The sequence below is a fragment of the Rhinoraja longicauda genome, chromosome 21 (assembly GCF_053455715.1).
Source record: "Rhinoraja longicauda isolate Sanriku21f chromosome 21, sRhiLon1.1, whole genome shotgun sequence".
NCBI classification, from domain to species: Eukaryota; Metazoa; Chordata; class Chondrichthyes; order Rajiformes; family Arhynchobatidae; genus Rhinoraja; species Rhinoraja longicauda.
Window position 1 is genome coordinate 17,840,526 of NC_135973.1, and position 19,692 is coordinate 17,860,217.

Genomic DNA, 19,692 nt, shown 5'->3' on the forward strand with positions numbered 1-19,692 from the left:
TCAGCAACAAAAGTAGTATACTTCAGGGTTTCCAATTTGGTTTTCTGAAGTCCGACTTACTGGGTTCCCTGGGCATTTAGTTAGTGAGGTCCATGAATCGGTGTGATCTGTCCATCCAGTGGATATGACTGAAAGATGGCTAATGTTGCCTTTACTTCAGAAGGGCTGCATGAACAAGTCAGGGAACTGGCAAACCAAACAACAGTAGTGGGTAAGTTACGGAAGGGGATTCTGAGAGACAAAGTCTATATGCAAGGACTAATTAAGGATAGTCAGCATGGCCTTATGCTTGGGAAATCGTGCTTAAGAATTTAATTTCGTTTTTTGATAAAATGACCAAAAGGATTGATAAAAGCAGGGCGGTGGACGGTGTCTACATCAACTTTAGCAAGGCTCTTGACAACTTCCCATTTGGAATGCTTGTCTGAAGTGTTAGATCACATGTGATCATTGGTGAACTAGCCAAATGGATCCAAATTTGTTGGAGGATAGTAGTACAAGGCAGTGGAGAGGTGATTTTCACATTGGAATCTTTGGCGAGGAAACAGAAATGGTTTACCAGAATACCTCTGATGGATGTGGATATAAGGAAAGATTGGACAGACTTCTTCCTTGCCAACAAGTTTCTAGCCAATCATTCCTTATGATGGGTCTGGGAAAGGGAGCCCACTGGTGGGGATGTGACAGATATATCGTACTGGAAATAGATGGTATATATATATCCTTTTGGTAATTTTATCAAAAAATCAATTAAATTCTTAAGACATGATTTCCCAAGCATGAGGCCATGCTGGCTATCCTTAATTGGTACTTGCAGATAGATTTTGTCTCTCAGAATCCTCTCCCGTAACTTACCCACTACTGATGTTTGGTTCACCAGTTCCCTGACTTGTTAGTGCAGCCTTCCTTTTATATATATATATATATCTATATATATATATATATTTATATATATATATATAATATTGATTTCAGCCAGTCAACAGAACAGAGCAAAATAGGTAGCAAATTAAGTGATAAATTAATAGTGGAATCTTAAAATGTGATATGATAGAGAGCGGGAGACATTATTCCTAGAAGAATGAAAATGAATTAATGCAGTAAATTCTGTTGACAAATTGAGCGACTAAAACTCAACAGAAACTTCAAACGTTGGGCAGAGTGCACACTGGGACTTTTCATTATGATGGATTGCTGCAGTTCACTTTTGAATATAGCAGTTATAGAATCCTGAAGTGTGGTTCAGTGCCCCTTACTGCAGTGTCTCTTTCTCTCTCAGCAGAGCCTAAAGATTAGCAAGTTACCAGTAACAATTATGTCTCTCTGAGATTGAATATTGAAATCCATTGGGCAGCAGAATGACTTCATTCATTACTGTCAGCCATGTATCCACCATCCTGGGGCAGACTGAGAAGTTGGCAACGATGGAGAGGAACTCACTGTATCTTACCTTGCATGACTTTCAGTGCTTCCTCAACAAGGTAGACATGGCCAGCACCCTGTATGCTCCTTCTGTTATGGTCCCAACAGTCAGAAAATAAGGTTCCTACCTGGAACAAGGCAAGGGTTTAGGAGAACTCCAATGGGAAGGATCCACTGAGAGATGCCCAGTCCATCACTAATTTTTAACTGTAAAATGATGTTTTTGTTCAATGTGAATGCTGCACAGTCAACATGATCAAGGAATGGAGAAGCTGCCAGAATGGCACCTTCACCTCTCTGAACATTCATTTGCTTTTGTTTTGTTCTTTGCTTCAGAACTAAGCAGGTAACATGAGTAGGGCCACAGGGAGAAGGTCAACTGAATGATGTCCCAGAACACTGTGTGACACCTCAGCACCTCTGGGTTATATGACCCTGACATTGCAAATAAGAGTGCTTCAAATTTCTCGGTTACTTAAACCTCTATGGGGAGATGACTTTTGATGTTGATGCACAAGCAAAGGCATCCTGCAGGAGGCTGGATCACCGAGGGAAATGTTTCCATGGATTTACTTACACAAAGGGCAAGCCAGCAGTTCCGGCTGCTCTTCACAGGCAGGTCACCTGCTGGCAGAGATCGGTAATGGGCTTCTTGCCTTCTCAGCAGAGGCCCTCAGGTTGCATATTGGAGGAAGTGGCAGACATAGCACTGATTGTAATTCCTACCCCAGACTGGCCACACAGTTCATTTAAGGAATAATTTTAAGAGGGAGGTCTCCAACTTATACATTTATTGTTGCTAATAAGTTAACAAGGACAGCACATTGGCACAACTGGTGGAGTTACTCTCACACAGCTGTAGAGATCTGGATTCAATCCTGATCTTGGTTGTTGTTGATCTGGAGTTTGCATGCTCTCTCTACAACTGTGTGTGTTTCCTCCCTGCTCCCTTTTCCTCCAACATGCAGGCTGGTGGGTTAACTGCCTCTAGTGTAAATTGCCTCTAGTGGGTAGGTGAGTAGACAAATCTGGGGGTATTGATGGGAATGTAGGGAGGATAAAGTGGATAAGGATAGGATTTGTAAGGATTGTGGTGCTTGATGGTTAGTGTGAACATTTGTGATCCAAAGGGCCTGTTTCCAAGATGAACCTCTCTATAATTCTATAACATGACCTATAACAAAATTACCCCACAAATTTAGTTGGGAGATCAACATGTGTACAGATTACTTGCGAGCCGATGAAGGGTTTTCTCTTTCCACAGATGCTGTCTGATCAGCTGAGCATTTCCAGCATCTTTTGCTTTTATTTTAGATTTCCAGCATCTGCAGCTTTTGTTTTATTTTATTTTTAAACAGCTCTGGAATTGTGAGAAACCGATCACTGCTATTTCTGGAAATCTGAAATAACCTATAATGCCGGGTGTATTAACGGAGAAAGAAAAGACTGAGTTCCTGTTATAAGTGCACGACCTTACATCAGAACCGGCCAGATCTGATTGGAACGGGAAAGACTGGTTATCTAAAGTTGCTGGTCAATATGGAATTCCATGGAAGCAATGTACCAAGACAGCAGATGTTCCTTGTTGAACTTTGTCAGAACAGTTAGGAGGAAAAATACAGAACTGAGAATGATAACGGGATGGAGAATTAAAGTGAGCAACTTAGGATCACCCTGATTGATTGGACAGTGGAGGTCTGCAAAACAATCATCCGTGGTGTCTACTGTCAAGGGACCACAAAGAGCCCTCATCTGGGAAGAGTGTTTGGACCACTGGATAGTGGGAGGGACAAAAAAAAATCCCTGAGTTGGGGTGAAAGCGTGGCTGCTGCATTTGTGCTGGTAATGATGCCACCTCTAGCAACAGCATTGTGTCACCTGGGTTCTCCTGGTCCCCACCTTGCAACAGGCATCCCCCCTGCTCCCTCTTCCCATCACCCTCTCTGTAATTTAAAGCATGGTTCTTTTCTCACTTGTCAGTTCCGATGAAGATGTTAGAATTGGCTTAAAGTCTGGGCGAAAATATTAGGCAGAGTGGAACTCCAGATAAATCATGAACATCCTTGCAATAAAATTCTGCAACATAAATTTTAGGCTGAGAATTTTGACATAAAAACATCCAATGTGTTTGTGGCTTTCTCTAGAGTGCTATATCTGTTACTGTTCCTCTCCAGGTGCTTTGATGTGATTTTAATTTGTAATTTTCTATTTTATCAGAAATTTCTTCTGCATAGATTAGTCTACATCAGTGCATTTGACCCAGAGAGAACAACTCGGAAACAAATTGCAGGTCTGGCAAGTTATGTTAATGTACCTTTTATTCTGTCACTGGTGAGAAACCATTCCTGGAAGAGGTAGCAATAGACTTTTCTAGATAGATGGCTAACAAGTTATTTGGGTGGCATTGAGAGAGCTATCACAGAATGTTCTACCAAGGGCCAAGTTTAAGTAATGGTTACGGACTTAGTAATATCAAAAACTGAAATGTAAGAGGTGTGATAAAGAAGTTTCCAGATGACACAAAAATGGTAATGCAATTGAGAACGAGAAGGAGAGCTTCTGACTGGGGGAGTATATTGGTGAGCTGGTCAGTTAGGCAGAAATGTGGCAACTGAAGTGTGAGGCATTGTACGTGGGGAGGCGAAGTGAGACAAGGGAATAGACAATGACTGGGAAGATGTAGGTGATGTGAAAGAACAGAGACCTTGACAATGAGGATTCAAAGACTTACAGATACCAGGACAGGTCTTAAAAAGACAATGACATACAAATTAGCAGTATTATATGCTGTGCCAGCTCCATCATTTGCTAAGATTGCACCTGATCTGTTTGCAGCAACTCTGCATTTCCCCAATCCCAGTAACCTTTCTTACATATCTTCCTTAAGGGCCTGTCCCACTTAGGCGATTTTAAGGCGACTGCCGGCGACTAGGTTGTCGCCGACAGTTCGCCGGGGTGTCGCGGGCATGATCTTGAGGAGTCTTCAAAGAATCGTAGTGGATCTCGGCGCATCACTGAGAAATCAACCTGATTAAAATTTCTCGGCGACAGCTGGCTTGTCGCCAGGTATTGTTGCTTATTGCGGGCGCTGTCGCATGCTGTCCCCAGGTTTGCTAGGTTGTCTTAGATGCATTTAGAAGCACGTAATATTAAATTAAGTAAAGTCATTTGAAAATACCATAAAATACTTGTGTTTAACCAATTTATTTACCGTCAGGACATTTGACAGGTAGATTGGACGCGACAGTTTGACGCTCAGGTAAGCGTGGGAATCTTCGCGATGTTTATGGCCATCAGGGATTACATTTAAAGTAGGCTCCCAACCCAGATATGCAACCCAGAAATCAGATATGCATCTCCCGTACATTTTCAAAGAATGCCCACACTCTGCACAAAAATCCATTTAACCACGTTTAAAATTAAATTTCTTAATACTGCTATTATGAGGAAAGATTGGAAAGACTGGGCTTGTATTCACTGGAGTTTAGAAGGATGAGAGGGAATCTTACAGAGACGTATAAAATTATAAAAGGACTGGACAAGCTAGGTGCAGGAGAAATGTTCCCAATGTTGAGGGAGTCTCGAACCAGGGGACATAGTCTCAGAATAAAGGGGATGCTATTTAAAACTGAGGTGAGAAGAAACATTTTCACCCAGAGAGTTGTGAATTTGTGGAATTCTCTGCCACAGATGGGAGTGGAGGCCAATTCACTGGATGAATTTAAAAGAGAGTTAGATAGAGCTCTAGGGGCTGGTGGAATCAAGGGTCACGGGGAGAAGGCAGGCACAGGTTACTGATTGTGGATGATCAGCCATGATCACAATGAATGGTGGTGCTGACTCGAAGGGCCAAATGGCCTCCTCCTGCACCTATTTTCTATGTTTCTATGTTTTAGCTACAGGGAGGTGTTGGACAGACTTGGATTGTTTCCCTAGATTGCCAAAGGTTGTGGGGAGACCTGATAGAAGTATATAAAATTGAGGCATGGATAAGATAGACAGAACCATTTTCCCAGGGTGACAAAATCACATACTGGAGGGCACATTTTAAGATATAGGAAGGAACTGCAGATGCTGGTTTAAATCGAAGTTAGACACAAAATGCTGGAGTAACTCAGCGGGACAGGCAGCATCTCTGGATAGAAGGAATGGGTGACGTTTCGGGTCAAGACCCTTCTTCAGACTGAACTTTAAGGTAGGTGAGAGGCAAAGTTTAAAGGATATGTGTGGGCCAAGTTTTTTTAAACACAGAGGGTGGTGAGTGACTGGAACATGCTGCCAGAGATTGTTGCTGAACAGATATGATGGTGGCATGTGAGGCATTTGGATTAGCATTTGGGTATGCAGGGAATAGAACGATGTGGATTATGTGCAGGCAGATAGAAGTCGGTTTTGGTGTTATATTCGGCACAGACATTGTGCACTGAAGGGCCTGTTCTTGTGCTGTACAATTATGTTCTATGATTTCTAATCTAAATTACTTTTCTCATTCTGCAGAATATTATGAGACATTGTTCCAAAAATTGCATGCTCAGTACCAGGAAATGCCTATGATGGGATTGCTGCTGATGTATTCAAATCACTATGTCCACTTGCTTGAGGTAAGTGCAGCAGGGAGGGCACAGTTACTCCCAATGCACTCTGCAAATTTGGCCTCAAGCATCTGGGGCCCATGTCTAAGATGGGAGAGCAACGGGTGCTGACCACAGGTGCTCTCCCACAGGTGCTGTCTGTATGGAGTTTGCACGTTCTCCCCGTGACTGAGTGGGTTTTCTCCAAGATCTTCGGTTTCCTCCCACACTCCAAAGACGTACAGGTTTGTAGGTTAATTGGCTTGCAGACCTTGCAGCCAATGTGCCCATCTCCTCCATTGCAATCACTGTCTACATTCTGTACCACACGTAGCACAGACCTACCAGGGGCAATGGGTCATGGGGGGGGGGGGGGGGGGTGCAGCACTGGTGTGCAGGGAGGGGAGGGAGCTGAAGGAGCTCGACAGGTCAGGCAGCATCTGTGGAGGGAAATGGACACATGGTGTTCGAGGTCCGTCTGGGACAATGCTTTACACCTTCCCATCAGCAAAGCCTTAAGACCTCTGGTCCGCCCTTGAAATTGACGAAGCTCTGGTGTGCAGACAGGAAGGAAATGTACTGGGAGATTGAGCTATTCATGTCTTGATTTATTATTGTCGCTTTAAAGGTCCTTGATTATGTTGGCTACTTTCCTGAGGCAGCGTCGATGAGGTCGATGATAGGGATGGAGTGGGTTACATGCACAACACTCTGCAATTACTTGCGGTCTTGGGAAGCGCTATTCCCAAACCAACCTGTGATGCAACTTGTGTCGGAAGGAACTGCAGATGCTGGTTTACACTGGACAGATACAAAATGTTGGAGAAACTCAATGGGTCAGGCAGCATCTATGGAGAAAAGAAATAGGTTTCAGATTTTTTAGTTCAGTTTTAGTTTAGAGATACAGCGCGGAAACAGGCCCTTCGGCGCACCGAGTCTGCACCGACCGAGCAATTTTCTTGGCCATACCATCTTCAGTGCCTTCCATCACAAGGGCAAAAGTGGGGATATTCATTGATTACATAATCTCCAATTCCATTTGCAACTCGTCAATGAATGAAGCAACCCATGTCATGCAACAAGGCATGCAACAAGGTGGGCAACAAAACGTGCAACAAGGCATGCACCAAGGCATGCACCAAGGCTTGAGCAATGTTCTGGGATGAGGTGGGAAGTGGCAAGTAGATTTTCCCACAAAAATGTTCATCAACGTCCGTCTTCAACAAAAGGTCTGAACACTTACACATGAGATTCAATGGCAGTGACTCCATTGAGTCCTCCACCATCACCATCCTGGGGCTTACCATTTGCAGGAATGTTCAGAGTAGGTCAGAGACTGGGTACCCAATAGAGGAGGTGATTCACTCACAGACATCAAATCTTCCCACTATGTACCAAGTACGTGTCCAAAGCGTGATGGAAAAATCCATTTCCCTGGATTTGCCCAGCTCCAAAATCTCCCATAAAGCATGAGCAGGACAAAGTAATCTCCTTGATTGGCAGCCCATCCAGCACCCTGACCATGGTTCTGATGACCTTTTTTCTCTTGTTAATTCCAGTCTTCCATTGATATGCTTTATTCAGTTATCCGGGATCTTGCCACCCCACAGACTGAAGATGGGTAAGTGTTCCTTGCTGTCTTTGCTGTCTGATTGAATTGATAAACTACTTTATTCGACTGAAACATTTATGATCAGGCATTAAAACTGCTGGGGTGTGATACCTGGATGTTTCTGATCAAGATACACTAACTCACAGCTGGCCCACTTGTCCCCACCAACACTCTGCCCTCACCTGGCCGGCTGCATGTCCCCAATGGGGCCTCCGCTCTCTTCCACCAACAACACTCTCCCCTCCCCCAACTCTATAACCCCCCCTTATATCGACGATAGCTCTGCCTTCCACATTGCAATCCCATCCAAGCTCCTGGACCTAAGAATCAGCACGTCTCTCATTCTATGTGGGCCCACACTCTGTTACCTGCAGACGTGTACTTGGTTACACACAGGCCCATTCTATTACATGCAGATACACTCTCTGTGGCAGGCATGCCCTTGCTCAGTTCCACACAGACCCACACACTATTACACATAGGCCCACAGTCGGTTACATGCAGGCTCATGCCCTGTTATATGCAGGCCCAGTCTCTGTTACACAAAAATCTACTGCCAGTTTCATGCAGGCCTCGTCGTTAAGCCTGCTTCTGCCCTGAGCTCCTTTACAGCAGTGCTGACTCGATGGATGATGATATTCGGGGGTTGACTGTGGACAGGGTTACCTCTGATTTTACAGCCTTAAGCTAATATAAATCATTGCTCTACTTCTTAAAGTTGCCTACTCTTCTACCTCTAGGGTGGCTCAGTCAGACATGAGAATCCTTGTTATGTCGCATAACATTCCAGATCGCCTGTATCGCCAGTGGCTACAGCGACCGATAAATATGCCTGTCACATTAATCATGGACACTTCCGAGATAGAGCCAGTGGAGAAACTGGTCCCTGAGTGCCTCGTTCTTCTGCTGAAGCTCGGAAATTTCATTCTGCAAAATCCAAAGGTCAGTTCCAATTTACAATCGGATACTGAATTATTCCCATGAAAGCATGCTCGATGTCCCGGGGATCACTATCTTTGTGAAATTACTGCTGGGTCATACAGTCCTCACTCCAACCTTCTGTTGATCAGGAATATGGACATTCCGCTCTCCGTACTGTTGAAACACTGCAGTGAGGTGAACCTTGTGTTTGGAGCACTGCCTTGTCAAGAGACATCCTATCCTTTCCACCACTTTGGAATGACATTGCTACATTCCCGTTGCTTGTCCTTAGTGGAATCGGGAGCAGCAACAGGTATAGGCTCGGGATGAAGGGATGAGTTGGTAGTCAAGAGAGAAGGGAGTATAATTGTTTTGGCACAGGAGGCTATTCAGTCTATTGACCAATGTAGAGCAACCTAACCCATTGTATCAGTGCCCTTCAGATTTTTTTTTCAACAATTCCTTGTTTGTTTCCACCACCGTGAGATCCAGGACTCTGTACATGCATTTTATTGCCTAATTTTAATCCTTGCCCCACAGTCCTTGCCCCTCAGATCTTCAAAACCGCCTCACTCTGAGCCCATTGTGATTTTGTACATCTTGACCGCATGAGGGAGCCCAGGACAATTGTTTTCATGGAGAATGGATACGGCCAATCCCCAACCTCCTATCTGAAAGATGAGAGCACTTTGCCCAGCCATAGGATTGTTACAGCACTGTGATACTTTACTTTGTTTATTTATGCTTTAAGAAGACAGGATGTGGTCATTTAACCATTGGATCCATGTGAGCACCTGGGGAAACAAACCCACTTTCCTTCCCTTGGTTCACAGTACCCTGCAACATCCTCATTCAAAGCTGTTTTTTTTTGTGCCATTAACCTATTATAAGGGGTGATGTACAGCAGCCAAGTATTTTACTGGCCTTTGTTCAGATGTGGAAGAAATGTGTAGCGCTCAGAAAACCCACAGTCACAGGGATAATGCACAATCTCCACGCTGATGGTGGGATTGAACCAGGGTCTCTGCAGCTGTGGGGCAGTGATTATGGCCTGCTGTGCCACGGTGCTGCCCCAAATTCTCTTACAACCAAATAAGGTTGTTTAATTGAAAGTTATTAATCAGCCTGCACTGAATTATTAATCTAAGATGAAGGCGATTAGGGTGGCACGGTGGCACAGCGGGAGAGTTGCTACCTTACAGCGCTTACAGCACCAGAGACCTGGGTTTGATCCTGACTACGGGTGCTGCCTGTACTGAGTTTGTACGTTCTCCCCGTGACAGCATGGGCTTTCTCTGAGATCTTCAGTTTCCTCCAACACTCTAATTTGGCAGGGGGTTGGGATACAGCATGGAGCTAGTATAGGGGGTGAGGAGAAGGAAAATATAGAGGAAAGAAATGGTCAGATTGGGAGGCAGAACAAGAATGCCCCAGCACAATGGGGTAGGGCAAGTCTGAACGGCATTTATTTGAATGCAAGGAGTATTGGAAGCAAGGGGGATGAATTGAAGGTGTTACTGAACACATGGGAGTACGACATTGTTGCCATTACGGAAACATGGTTGAAGGAAGGGCAGGACTGGCAGCTCAATATTCCAGGGTATAGAATCTTCAGGAGAGACAGAGAGAAGGGAAAAAGGGGAGGGGGTGTTGCAGTATTAATCAAAGAATCTATTTCTGCTGTAAGAAGGGATGACATATTAGCGGGTTCCTCAAATGAGGCTATTTGGGTGGAATTGAGAAATAGAAAAGGGGCATGCACCTTACTGGGTGTATACTACAGACCCCCAAACAGTCAGAGGGAAATAGAAGAACATATTTGTAGGCAAATCTCGGGGGGGGGGGGGGGGGGTGAAAACAACAGGGTAGTAATAGAAGGGGATTTCAACTTCCCGAAAATTGATTGGGATAGCCAAAGTGTCAAGGGCCCTGAGGGTGCAGAGTTCCTAAGGGTCATCCAGGAGGGCTTTTTGAGCCAATATGTTGAAAGTCCAACAAGGGAGGGGGCGGTATTGGACTTAATCTTGGGAAATGAGGCCGGACAGGTGGCTGAAGTGTCAGTGGCAGAGCATTTTGGTGACAGTGATCACAATTCAGTGATATTTAAGGTGGTAATGGAAAAGGATAAAGAGGGACCAGAGGAAAGAGGAAAATTTCTAAATTGGGGCAAGGCCGATTTTAATCTGATAAGGCAGAAGTTGGCCCTGGTGGAGTGGGATCAGCTTCTCGTGGGGAGGACCGCATCAGAACAGTGGGAGTCATTCAAAGGAATAATTGAAAAAGTACAGAGGAAGCATGTTCCCCTAAAGTTCAAGGGTGGGACAAACAAGTCCAAAGAACCTTGGATGTCGAACGATATAGTAGGATTGATTCGAAAAAAAAAGGGGGGCTTTTGGAAGGCATAAAGAACTTAAGGCACAGACATCATTAGAGGAATACAGAAGGTGTAGGGCGGTTCTTAAAAAAGAAATTAGGAGAGCAAAAAGGGGCCCTGAGATAGCACTAGCGGGCAAAATAAAAGAAAATCCCAAAGTGTTCTATAAGTATATCAAGGGTAAGAGGATAACGAGGGAAAGAGTGGGGCCCATCAGGGACCATAGTGGAAAGCTGTGTGTGGAGCCAGAGGATGTAGGAGATGTTTTAAATGAATTTTTTGCATCTGTTTTTACGAGGGAGGAGGGCGATGCGGACTTAGAAATGGAGCAGGAGGGTTGTGATGTTCTTGAGCATATTGCTATTGACAGGGAGGCGGTGCTGGAGGCTCTGGCAAGCTTAAAAGTGGATAAGTCTCCGGGCCCTGACGAGATGTATCCCAGGATGCTGAGAGAGGCAAGGGAAGAGATTGCGGGGGCTCTGGTACAAATTTTCAGAGCCTCTCTTGCAACAGGGGATGTACCGGAGGACTGGAGGATAGCTAATGTGGTGCCATTATTTAAAAAGGGCAGTAGGGATAAACCTGGGAACTACAGGCCGGTGAGTCTGACATCGGTGGTGGGGAAGCTGCTAGAAAAGATTCTGAGGGACAGAATCAGTCTTCACTTGGAGGATCAGTCTTCACTTGGAGGATCAAGGGTTAATTAAGGATAGTCAACATGGCTTTGTTAAGGGAAGGTCGTGTCTGACTAACTTGATTGAATTTTTTGAAGGGGTGACCAAGGAGGTAGATGGGGGTAGTGCAGTGGATGTGGTATACATGGATTTCAGTAAGGCTTTTGACAAGGTCCCACACAGGAGACTAGTCAAGAAGGTAAGAGCCCATGGGATCCAGGGCACCTTGGCAAAATGGATAAAAAACTGGCTTAGTGACAGAACGGCAGAGGGTGATGGTAGAAGGGTGCTTCTGTGACTGGAGGCCGGTGTCCAGTGGGGTGCCGCAGGGATCGGTGTTGGGTCCCTTACTGTTTGTAATCTACATAAATGATCTGGATGTCAACGTACAGGGCATGATCAGCAAGTTTGCAGATGACACAAAGGTAGGGGGGGTGGTGAATAGCGAAGAAGGGATCTGCAAGCTGCAGGAAGATATAGATGAGATGGTCAGATGGGCGGAGCAGTGGCAGATGTAATTTAATCCTGAAAAGTGCGAGGTGATGCACTTTGGCAGAAATAACTTGGAGAGGGAGTACACCATGAATGGAAGGACCCTAGGGAAGACAGGGGTACAGAGGGACCTTGGAGTACAGGTACACAAGTCCTTGAAGGCAGCAGGACAGGTGGATAGGGTGGTTAAAAAGGCATATGGGTTACTGGCCTTCATTAGCCAGGGCATCGAATATAAAAGTAGGGGAGTGATGATGGAATTGTACAGAACACTGGTGAGGCCACAGCTGGAGTATTGTGTACAGTTCTGGTCACCACATTATAGAAAGGATGTGATAGCTTTGGAGAGGGTGCAGAGGAGATTCGCCAGGATGCTGCCAGGGATGAAGGGCCTTGGCTATGAGGAGAGACTGGGCAGACTGGGGTTGTTTTCCCTGGAGCAGAGAAGGCTGAGAGGGGACATGATCGAGGTGTACAAAATCATGAGGGGCATGGATAAGGTAGATGGCGGGGAACTTCTTCCACTGGTGGAAGGTTCAACAACGAGGGGACATAGATACAGGGTAAGGGGAGGGAGGTTTCGGGGGGATGTGAGAAAGAACTTTTTCACCCAGAGGGTGGTTGGAGTCTGGAACTCACTGCCTGGGGTGGTGGTGGAGGCGGGAACACTCACAACGTTTAAGAGGCATTTGGATGGGCACTTGAAATGCTACAACATTCAGGGCTACGGTCCAAATGCGGGAAAATGGGATTAAAATTAGACTGTGTTTGGTAACGGGCGGCGCGGACACGATGGGCCGAAGGGCCTCTTTCTGTGTTGTAGGACTCTATGACTCTATGACTCCAAAGACGTTCAGGTTAGTAGGTTAATTGGCTTGGCATAAGTGTAAATTGTCCCTAGTGTGCGTAGGATAGTTTTAATGTGTGGGGATCACTGGTCGATGCAGACTTGGTGGGCCAAAGGGCCTGTTTCCGTGATGTATCTCTAAACTAAAATGAAGGAATCTCTGGTTGCTGAACACTCCAATAAGGATTGGTCAGTGTTAGATATCAGTTCTCAAAGATCACAGACGTTTAAACAAGGACCAGATTTCCAGTGGTCTGAGGTTCTCCCACAGAACGCAGCTTGGCTGTGAGCCACAGGGCATTGGTTGGGAGGAACAGTAGTCCAAAGAGACAACAGCAGCTGGGGGATATGTGTGAGAAAATTCTTCCACTGGATCAAGATTGTTTGGAACCTTCTGTAAACCTGGCATCTGCAATCTGCTCTATTGTTTGTTAGAGAGATTTTACTGTTGCACCTTATTGACTTAAGCTGCTTACTTGTCTCGTGATTCTTTTTTTTATCTTTATCCCATCTTTGGAATCCCTCAAAAAACAAGGCTCCCTAAACATATTACCTTTCACTTTTGCTTTTTACAGGAACATGTTGGTCCTAAGGTTTGGTATTTCTCCTTTAAATGCTTCCCACTGTGCAGATATAGACCTACCTGCAAGAGGATGCTCTATTATAGTTGTCAGGTCCTATTTCATTTTAATGAAATTGTCTCCCCCCCCCCATCCAATTTAAGATCTATTACTAATACATCCCTACCTTTCCATACCCACTTTGGAAATGCACCAATTAATTTTCTAGCTCTCAACTTCTGAAGCCCCACAAGCTTCTAAGTTTGCAGATGACACTAAGCGGGTGGTACGGGAGACAGCAAAGACGGTTATCCAAAATTACAGCAGGATCTTGATCAGTTGGGCAAGTGGGCTGAGGAATCGACAAAGGAGGTTAATGCAGATCAATACAACGTGTTGCATTTTGGGAAGTCAAATTTGCCCAAATTCAGAACTTTAACTCCTCAGCCCTCTGCATGAAAAGTCCCTGTCCCTGTGAGTGAAAATATCCCTCATCATCTCCATTCCTATCATGTTGTCGATCCTTTCAATTTGCACCATCAATTTCCTTATTATGTTCCAATAAGTTTATATAAAAAGCCAGCCAGTTCACAGTGACTGTTTTCCACTCCCTTTTACAGAAGACCATCACCAAGCCAAACCTCTCCGTGTCTGATGAAGTCCGACACTTGATCATCAAGGAGAACACCATCAAGCATTTATGTGGCAGTTCCGACCTCATGAGCCCAAAGAAATTCCTCGAGCTCTATGAGAAATCGACACATGTTGCCCTAGGCTCAGGTAGATTTTTCATTAGTCATGGCTGTGAATCTGAAGATGAATGCTGTGCCTTAATGTGCAGAAACCCCTGGAGAGTCCCAGAGTAGGGCAGTTAAATGCTTAACAAAAACAAGCATTTGTTGCCACCAACCTTCCAATCCATCCCCGTCATGGTTTTAGACACCTCTATAAGATCATCCGTCCGCCTCCTGCACTCCAAGGTATAAAGTCCCTGCCTGCCTAATCTCTCCCTCTCGCACAGGCCGTTGTCCTGGCAACATCCCCATAAACCTTTGCTGTGTAGTGGGTCTGGACGCAGTAGGAATCAGGCAAGACGCCAGGTAGGTATTAACAGTAATTTAATCCAGCAACAGAACATCCACACTCTCTTCAGTCTCAAGCACGAGTTATCTCTCTAGCCCCATCAGGCAAACCCCGTACCACTAGTCCCTTCCCCAGCTCTGTCCAACCCGTGCCGAGGAGGATGATCCAGGGAGTGGCCTAATCCCCGGGCACCGCCACAGGACCCCCTCCCCCAAGAACCGGAGGCACGAAACGGACAGGGGGACGTATGAGACGACCAGCCCGTGTGCGCACCACGGCGGTCGCAGGAACCGGAACCACACTGCCAGGCGAAGAAAGCTCAGAGGACGCTGAGGGTAAGGGCCGGGACGCAGGATGACCTCGAGGGCGAGGCCGCGCCAGTAAGACCGGCTGGCTAATGTCCACGTGCGCCAGCTTCAGCTGCGCAATAGAGACCTTCTCAGGATGACCCCCCCCATGTCCAACACGAAGGTGGCAGAGCCATGCTGGAGCACCTTGAATGGTCCTTCATACGGCCGCTGATGGGGCGTCCGGTGCGCATCCCGGCGCAGGAAAACAAACGGACAGTCCTGCAGAGCGGAAGGGACGTGCGGCCGAACCGAACCGTGGCGAGACGTCGGCACCTGTGCCAGCTTGCCCACCGTCTCCCGAAGGTGTTGCAGGGCGGCCGATGGTTGTTCTGCCTGACCCTGGGCTGATGGAATAAACTCACCGGGCACTGTCAGCGGGGCCCCGTACACCAATTCAGCCGAGGAGGTGGCCAAGTCCTCTTTGGGCGCAGTGCGGACGCCCAGTAAAACCTACGGCAACGCATCGACACAGTCCGGGCCAACGAGCTGGGCCTTCAGGGCAGCCTTGAGCTGGCGGTGGAAGCGCTCCACCAGGCCGTTCGCCTGCGGATGGTATGCCGCCGTGCAGTGCAGGTTAACTCCAAGTAGGTAAGCCAAGACCGACCACAGTTCGGAGGTGAATTGCGGCCCCCGGTCGGACGTAATATCGAGCTGCACTCCAAATCTGGCTATCCAGTGTGCCGCCAACGCACGGGCACAAGTAACGGCAGAAGTGTCCGGCAGTGGAACTGCTTCCGGCCAACACGTGAAATGGTCAACCACGGTCAGGAGGTGGGTCAAGCCCCGAGAAGACGGCAGCGGCCCCACGATGTCCACGTGGATGTGGTCGAACCGCTGTCGAGGGACGATGAACTCCTGGAGCGGCGCTCGCACACGCCGCTGTACTTTGGCAGTTTGGCACGGGATGCAGGTGCGCGTCCAATGCCCAACCTGTTTATGTAACCCGTGCCACACGAAATGGGAAGCCACGAGGGTCGTCGTCGCCTGAATGGAAGGGTGGGCCAGCCCGTGGAGCACCTCAAACACTCTGCGCCGCCAGGCAACGGGAACGATGGGGCGCGGCTGCCCGGTGGATATATCGCACAACAGCGTCGCGCCCCCAGCGCCACAGAGAACGTCCTCCAACCGCAGACCCGAAACAGCGGTACGATAGGCAGACATCTCATTGTCTGTCAGCTGGGCTGCTGCCAGGGCTGAGTAGTCGATGCCATCGGCCACTTGCAGGACGGCGTGGACCACGGGTCGAGATAAGGCATCGGCCACTCTGTTGTCTTTGCCCCCGATGAAACGGATGGAGGTAGTGTACTCCGAGACGAAAGCCAACTGCCGTTGCTGGCGAGCTGACCACGGGTCGGACACCTTGGCGAACGCAAAGGTGAGGGGCTTGTGGTCAGTGTACGCGGTGAAGGTCCGACACTCGAGGAAGTAGCGGAAGTGGCGGACTGCGAGGAAAAGGGCAAGGAGCTCGCGGTCAAAGGCACTGTAGTTCCGCTGTGCACCGCTGAGGTGCCTGCTGAAGAAAGCGAGAGGCTTCCAACACCCATCAATCTGCTGTTCTAGCACCGCCCCAAATGCCACACCCAAAGCATCGACCGTCAGGCTGGTTGGTGCATCCGCTCGTGGGTGCACAATCATCGTGGTCGCAGCCAGGGCTTCCTTGGCGTGTTGGAACGCCACCACTGCATCGTCAGTCCATTCGACTTCCTTGCGCTTGCCCGCCATGAGCTGGATCAGTGGGCGCATGATCCGGGCCGCAGACGGCACAAATTGGTGGTAAAAGGCCACCATCCCAACGAACACCTGGAGGCCCCTCACGGTGGTCAGGCGTGGAAACTGGCGCACCGCGTTCACCTTGTCCGGGAGCGGCAGTGCCCGTGCGGAGTCACGTGGTGGCCCAGGAAATTGATGGACGTTACTCAGAAATAGAATTTGGCGATGTTGATGGCCAGCCCATGATCGCTAAGGCGCTGGCATAGCTGGCGGAGATGGGTAGCATGTTCCTGTCTCAAGCAGCTTGCCACCAAAATGTCATCGAGGTAAACGTAAACAAAGTCCAGGCCACGGTAGACGCAGTCCATAAGCCGCTGAAAGGCTTGCGCCGCGTTCTTAAGTCCGAACGGCATACGGAGGAATTCGGAAAGGCCAAATGGCGTTGCGATGGCCATCTTAGGGATGTCATCTGGGTGGATGGGAATTTGATTGTAGCCACGCACCAGAGCGACCTTGGAAAACACAGTGGCCCCAGCCAGGTGCACGTTAAAGTCCTGAATGTGGGGGACCGGATACCTGTCAGCGATGGTAGCATCGTTAAGCCGACGGTAGTCTCCGCAAGAGCGCCAGCAACCGTCTGCCTTGGGGACCATATGGAGGGGGGACGCCCACGGGCTGTTTGAGCGGCGCACAATACCCAGCGACTCCATAAGGCGGAACTCCTCCCGAGCGAGACGGAGCTTGTCCGGCGGAAGACGCCGCGCCCGGGCGAGCAGGGGCGGGCCAGTGGTGGGAATGTGATGCTCCACCCTGTGCTTCGGGGCGGAGGAGTGGAACTGGGGGTCGAGGATTTCGAGAAACTCGGCCAGAATGCGCGAGAACGTAGCGTCCATGGATGACAGGGGCCCATCAGGCAGCACGACCGGGTCGCCCAAGTGGAGGGAAACAGGCTGCAAGGTGACGGAGTGCACCAAACGCTGCCGCTTGACGTCCACGAGCAGGGAATGTGCCCGTAGAAAGTCCGCACTCAGCAAAGGCTGGGACACATCGGCAATGACGAATGGCCATGAGAAGCGGCCCTCTCTGAAGTTGAGGGAGAGCGTGCGCACCCCATACGAGTGGATTGGAGTCCCGTTTGCCGCGGCGAGGAGGGGGCCGCGTTTACCGTAGCGGATGTCATCATTCGAAGGGGGAGGAACGCTCACCTTAGCCCCTGTGTCCACAAGGAAACGACCCCTGGTGCGGTGGTCCCACGCAAAAACGCGATGAATCTGGCCGGCCGCCGAAGCAATCACTGACGGCCGGCCCCTGCATTTCCCGGGAACGAGCAGGGCTGCCGGCATTGACGGGCTGAAGGTCCCAACGGCAGTGAAAGTAGCACCAGCCCCCTCTGCTGGCGTCTGTGGAAACGGGCAGCTGTGCGTGCTGATCCGACCACCAGCGACCTCTGGTGGCGTGCGGAGGAACTGACGGCAGGTTGCGCGGGAAAGACGCGGTGCCGGCCGGGTGTGTCGTTGCAGACGGGACCCGCCGCGAAGGACGTCGAGGAGTGGTGGACACGGGGTCGATCGAGGCACCGACCTGCGGATCGCCGTCGGACATCGGAGGAACGTCCAGCGCGTCGAGGGCCAGCTGACGGGCAATCCAGAGTTCATCGGCGCGCTCGCCCACCGCCTGCATGTTGGTGAACGGGTCGTTGGTGAGCTGCTGGCGGAGATCGGACGGCAGCTGCTGCAGGTTTAAATAAAAAGCAGGGCTCGTGGTCGCCCATCAGGGCCAGCATATCGCCCAGCAGTGCCGACAGGCGACGGTCACCCAGACCAGTCATCCATAGGATCTGGGTCGCCCGCTTGGCCTTGCTGAGGCTGAACTTCCTTAGGAGAAAGGTCTTGAGTCCCTCATACTTAGAACCCGCCCGGGGGGGGCGCGGAGGAAGGGTCGGACCCGTCGCGCTGTTGCCTGGTCGAGGGCGCCAATAACGTAAAAGTACTTGGTTGCATCGGCTATCACTTCCCGCAGTGCAAACTGTGCCTCGGCCTGGTCAAACCAAAATCAGGGTCGTCGGTCCAAAGGGGAGGCAGCTTCAACGCTACGGCGTGGAGAGTGGCGCGGTCGGCAGGGTCCATGGGGTGGGGTCCGGCAGAGTCCAGAGGCGGCTGACAGGCAGGGCCGGGTAGTGCGTGTTGAGGAACGTTCGGGTCCATCGCGACTTGCGAGGAAATGTCAAGGGTCACCAGTGTAGTGGGTCTGGACGCAGCAGGAATCAGGCAACAGTAATTTAATCCAGCAACAGAACATCCACACTCTCTTCAGTCTCAAGCACGAGTTATCTCTCTAGCCCCTTCAGGCAAACCCCATAGCACTAGTCCCTTCCCCAGCCCTGTCCAACCCATGCCGAGGGGGTTGATCCAGGGAATGGCTTAATCCCCAGGTACAGCCACAGCTGCACGTTTCTCAGCTTAATGGCATCTTTCCGATAGTGGGATGATCAAAAGTGAATACAATACTCTGCATGTGGCCTCACCAACGTCTTGTACAACTGTAACAAATTCTAGACTCAAATGCCTGCCAGATGAAGGCCAATGTGCCAAAAGCCTTCCTCACCACCCTACCCATCTGTAACCCCACAGGGAACTACTGTATGCACATATTCCTCGATTCCTCTGCTTTACAATACTCCTCAGGGCCCTACCAGTCACTGTGAAGGTCTTGATCTGGTTTGACTTCGCAAAATACAACATCTCTCACTAAGTATCATTCATTCATTTGTCTGAATTAAACTCCGTTAGCCATCCCCACTTACCCAGCAGATGCAAATCCTTTAGTAATTATTAATAACCATCTACGATCCCATGTATTTTAGTGTCATTTGCAAACTTACTAATCATGCCTTGTGCATTCTCTTCCAAATTGTTGATATCGCTGACAAACAATTCAAGTACCAATCATTCTGTCCAGAATGTATCCCATTCCCCTCCAGTAAATTTGATTGCCAATATGAGTTTTGCTAATTCTCTACTTTTGATCTGCAGAAATTGTTTGGCCAACTCCTCTTCATCTGTTTCTTGGTGGTTAG

At 48.6% G+C, this 19,692-nt stretch overlaps 1 protein-coding gene across 1 annotated transcript; it reads left to right on the plus strand.

Moving 5' to 3' along the window:
* Positions 1-1,358: 1,358 nt before the first annotated feature.
* LOC144604184 (testis-expressed protein 47-like) lies at positions 1,359-19,692 on the plus strand. Its single transcript, XM_078418389.1, has 7 exons — positions 1,359-1,481; positions 3,640-3,712; positions 5,920-6,023; positions 7,553-7,614; positions 8,346-8,547; positions 14,094-14,253; positions 19,649-19,692. The coding sequence occupies exons 1-7, from the start codon at positions 1,359-1,361 to the stop codon at positions 19,690-19,692; spliced, it is 768 nt and encodes a 255-aa protein (XP_078274515.1).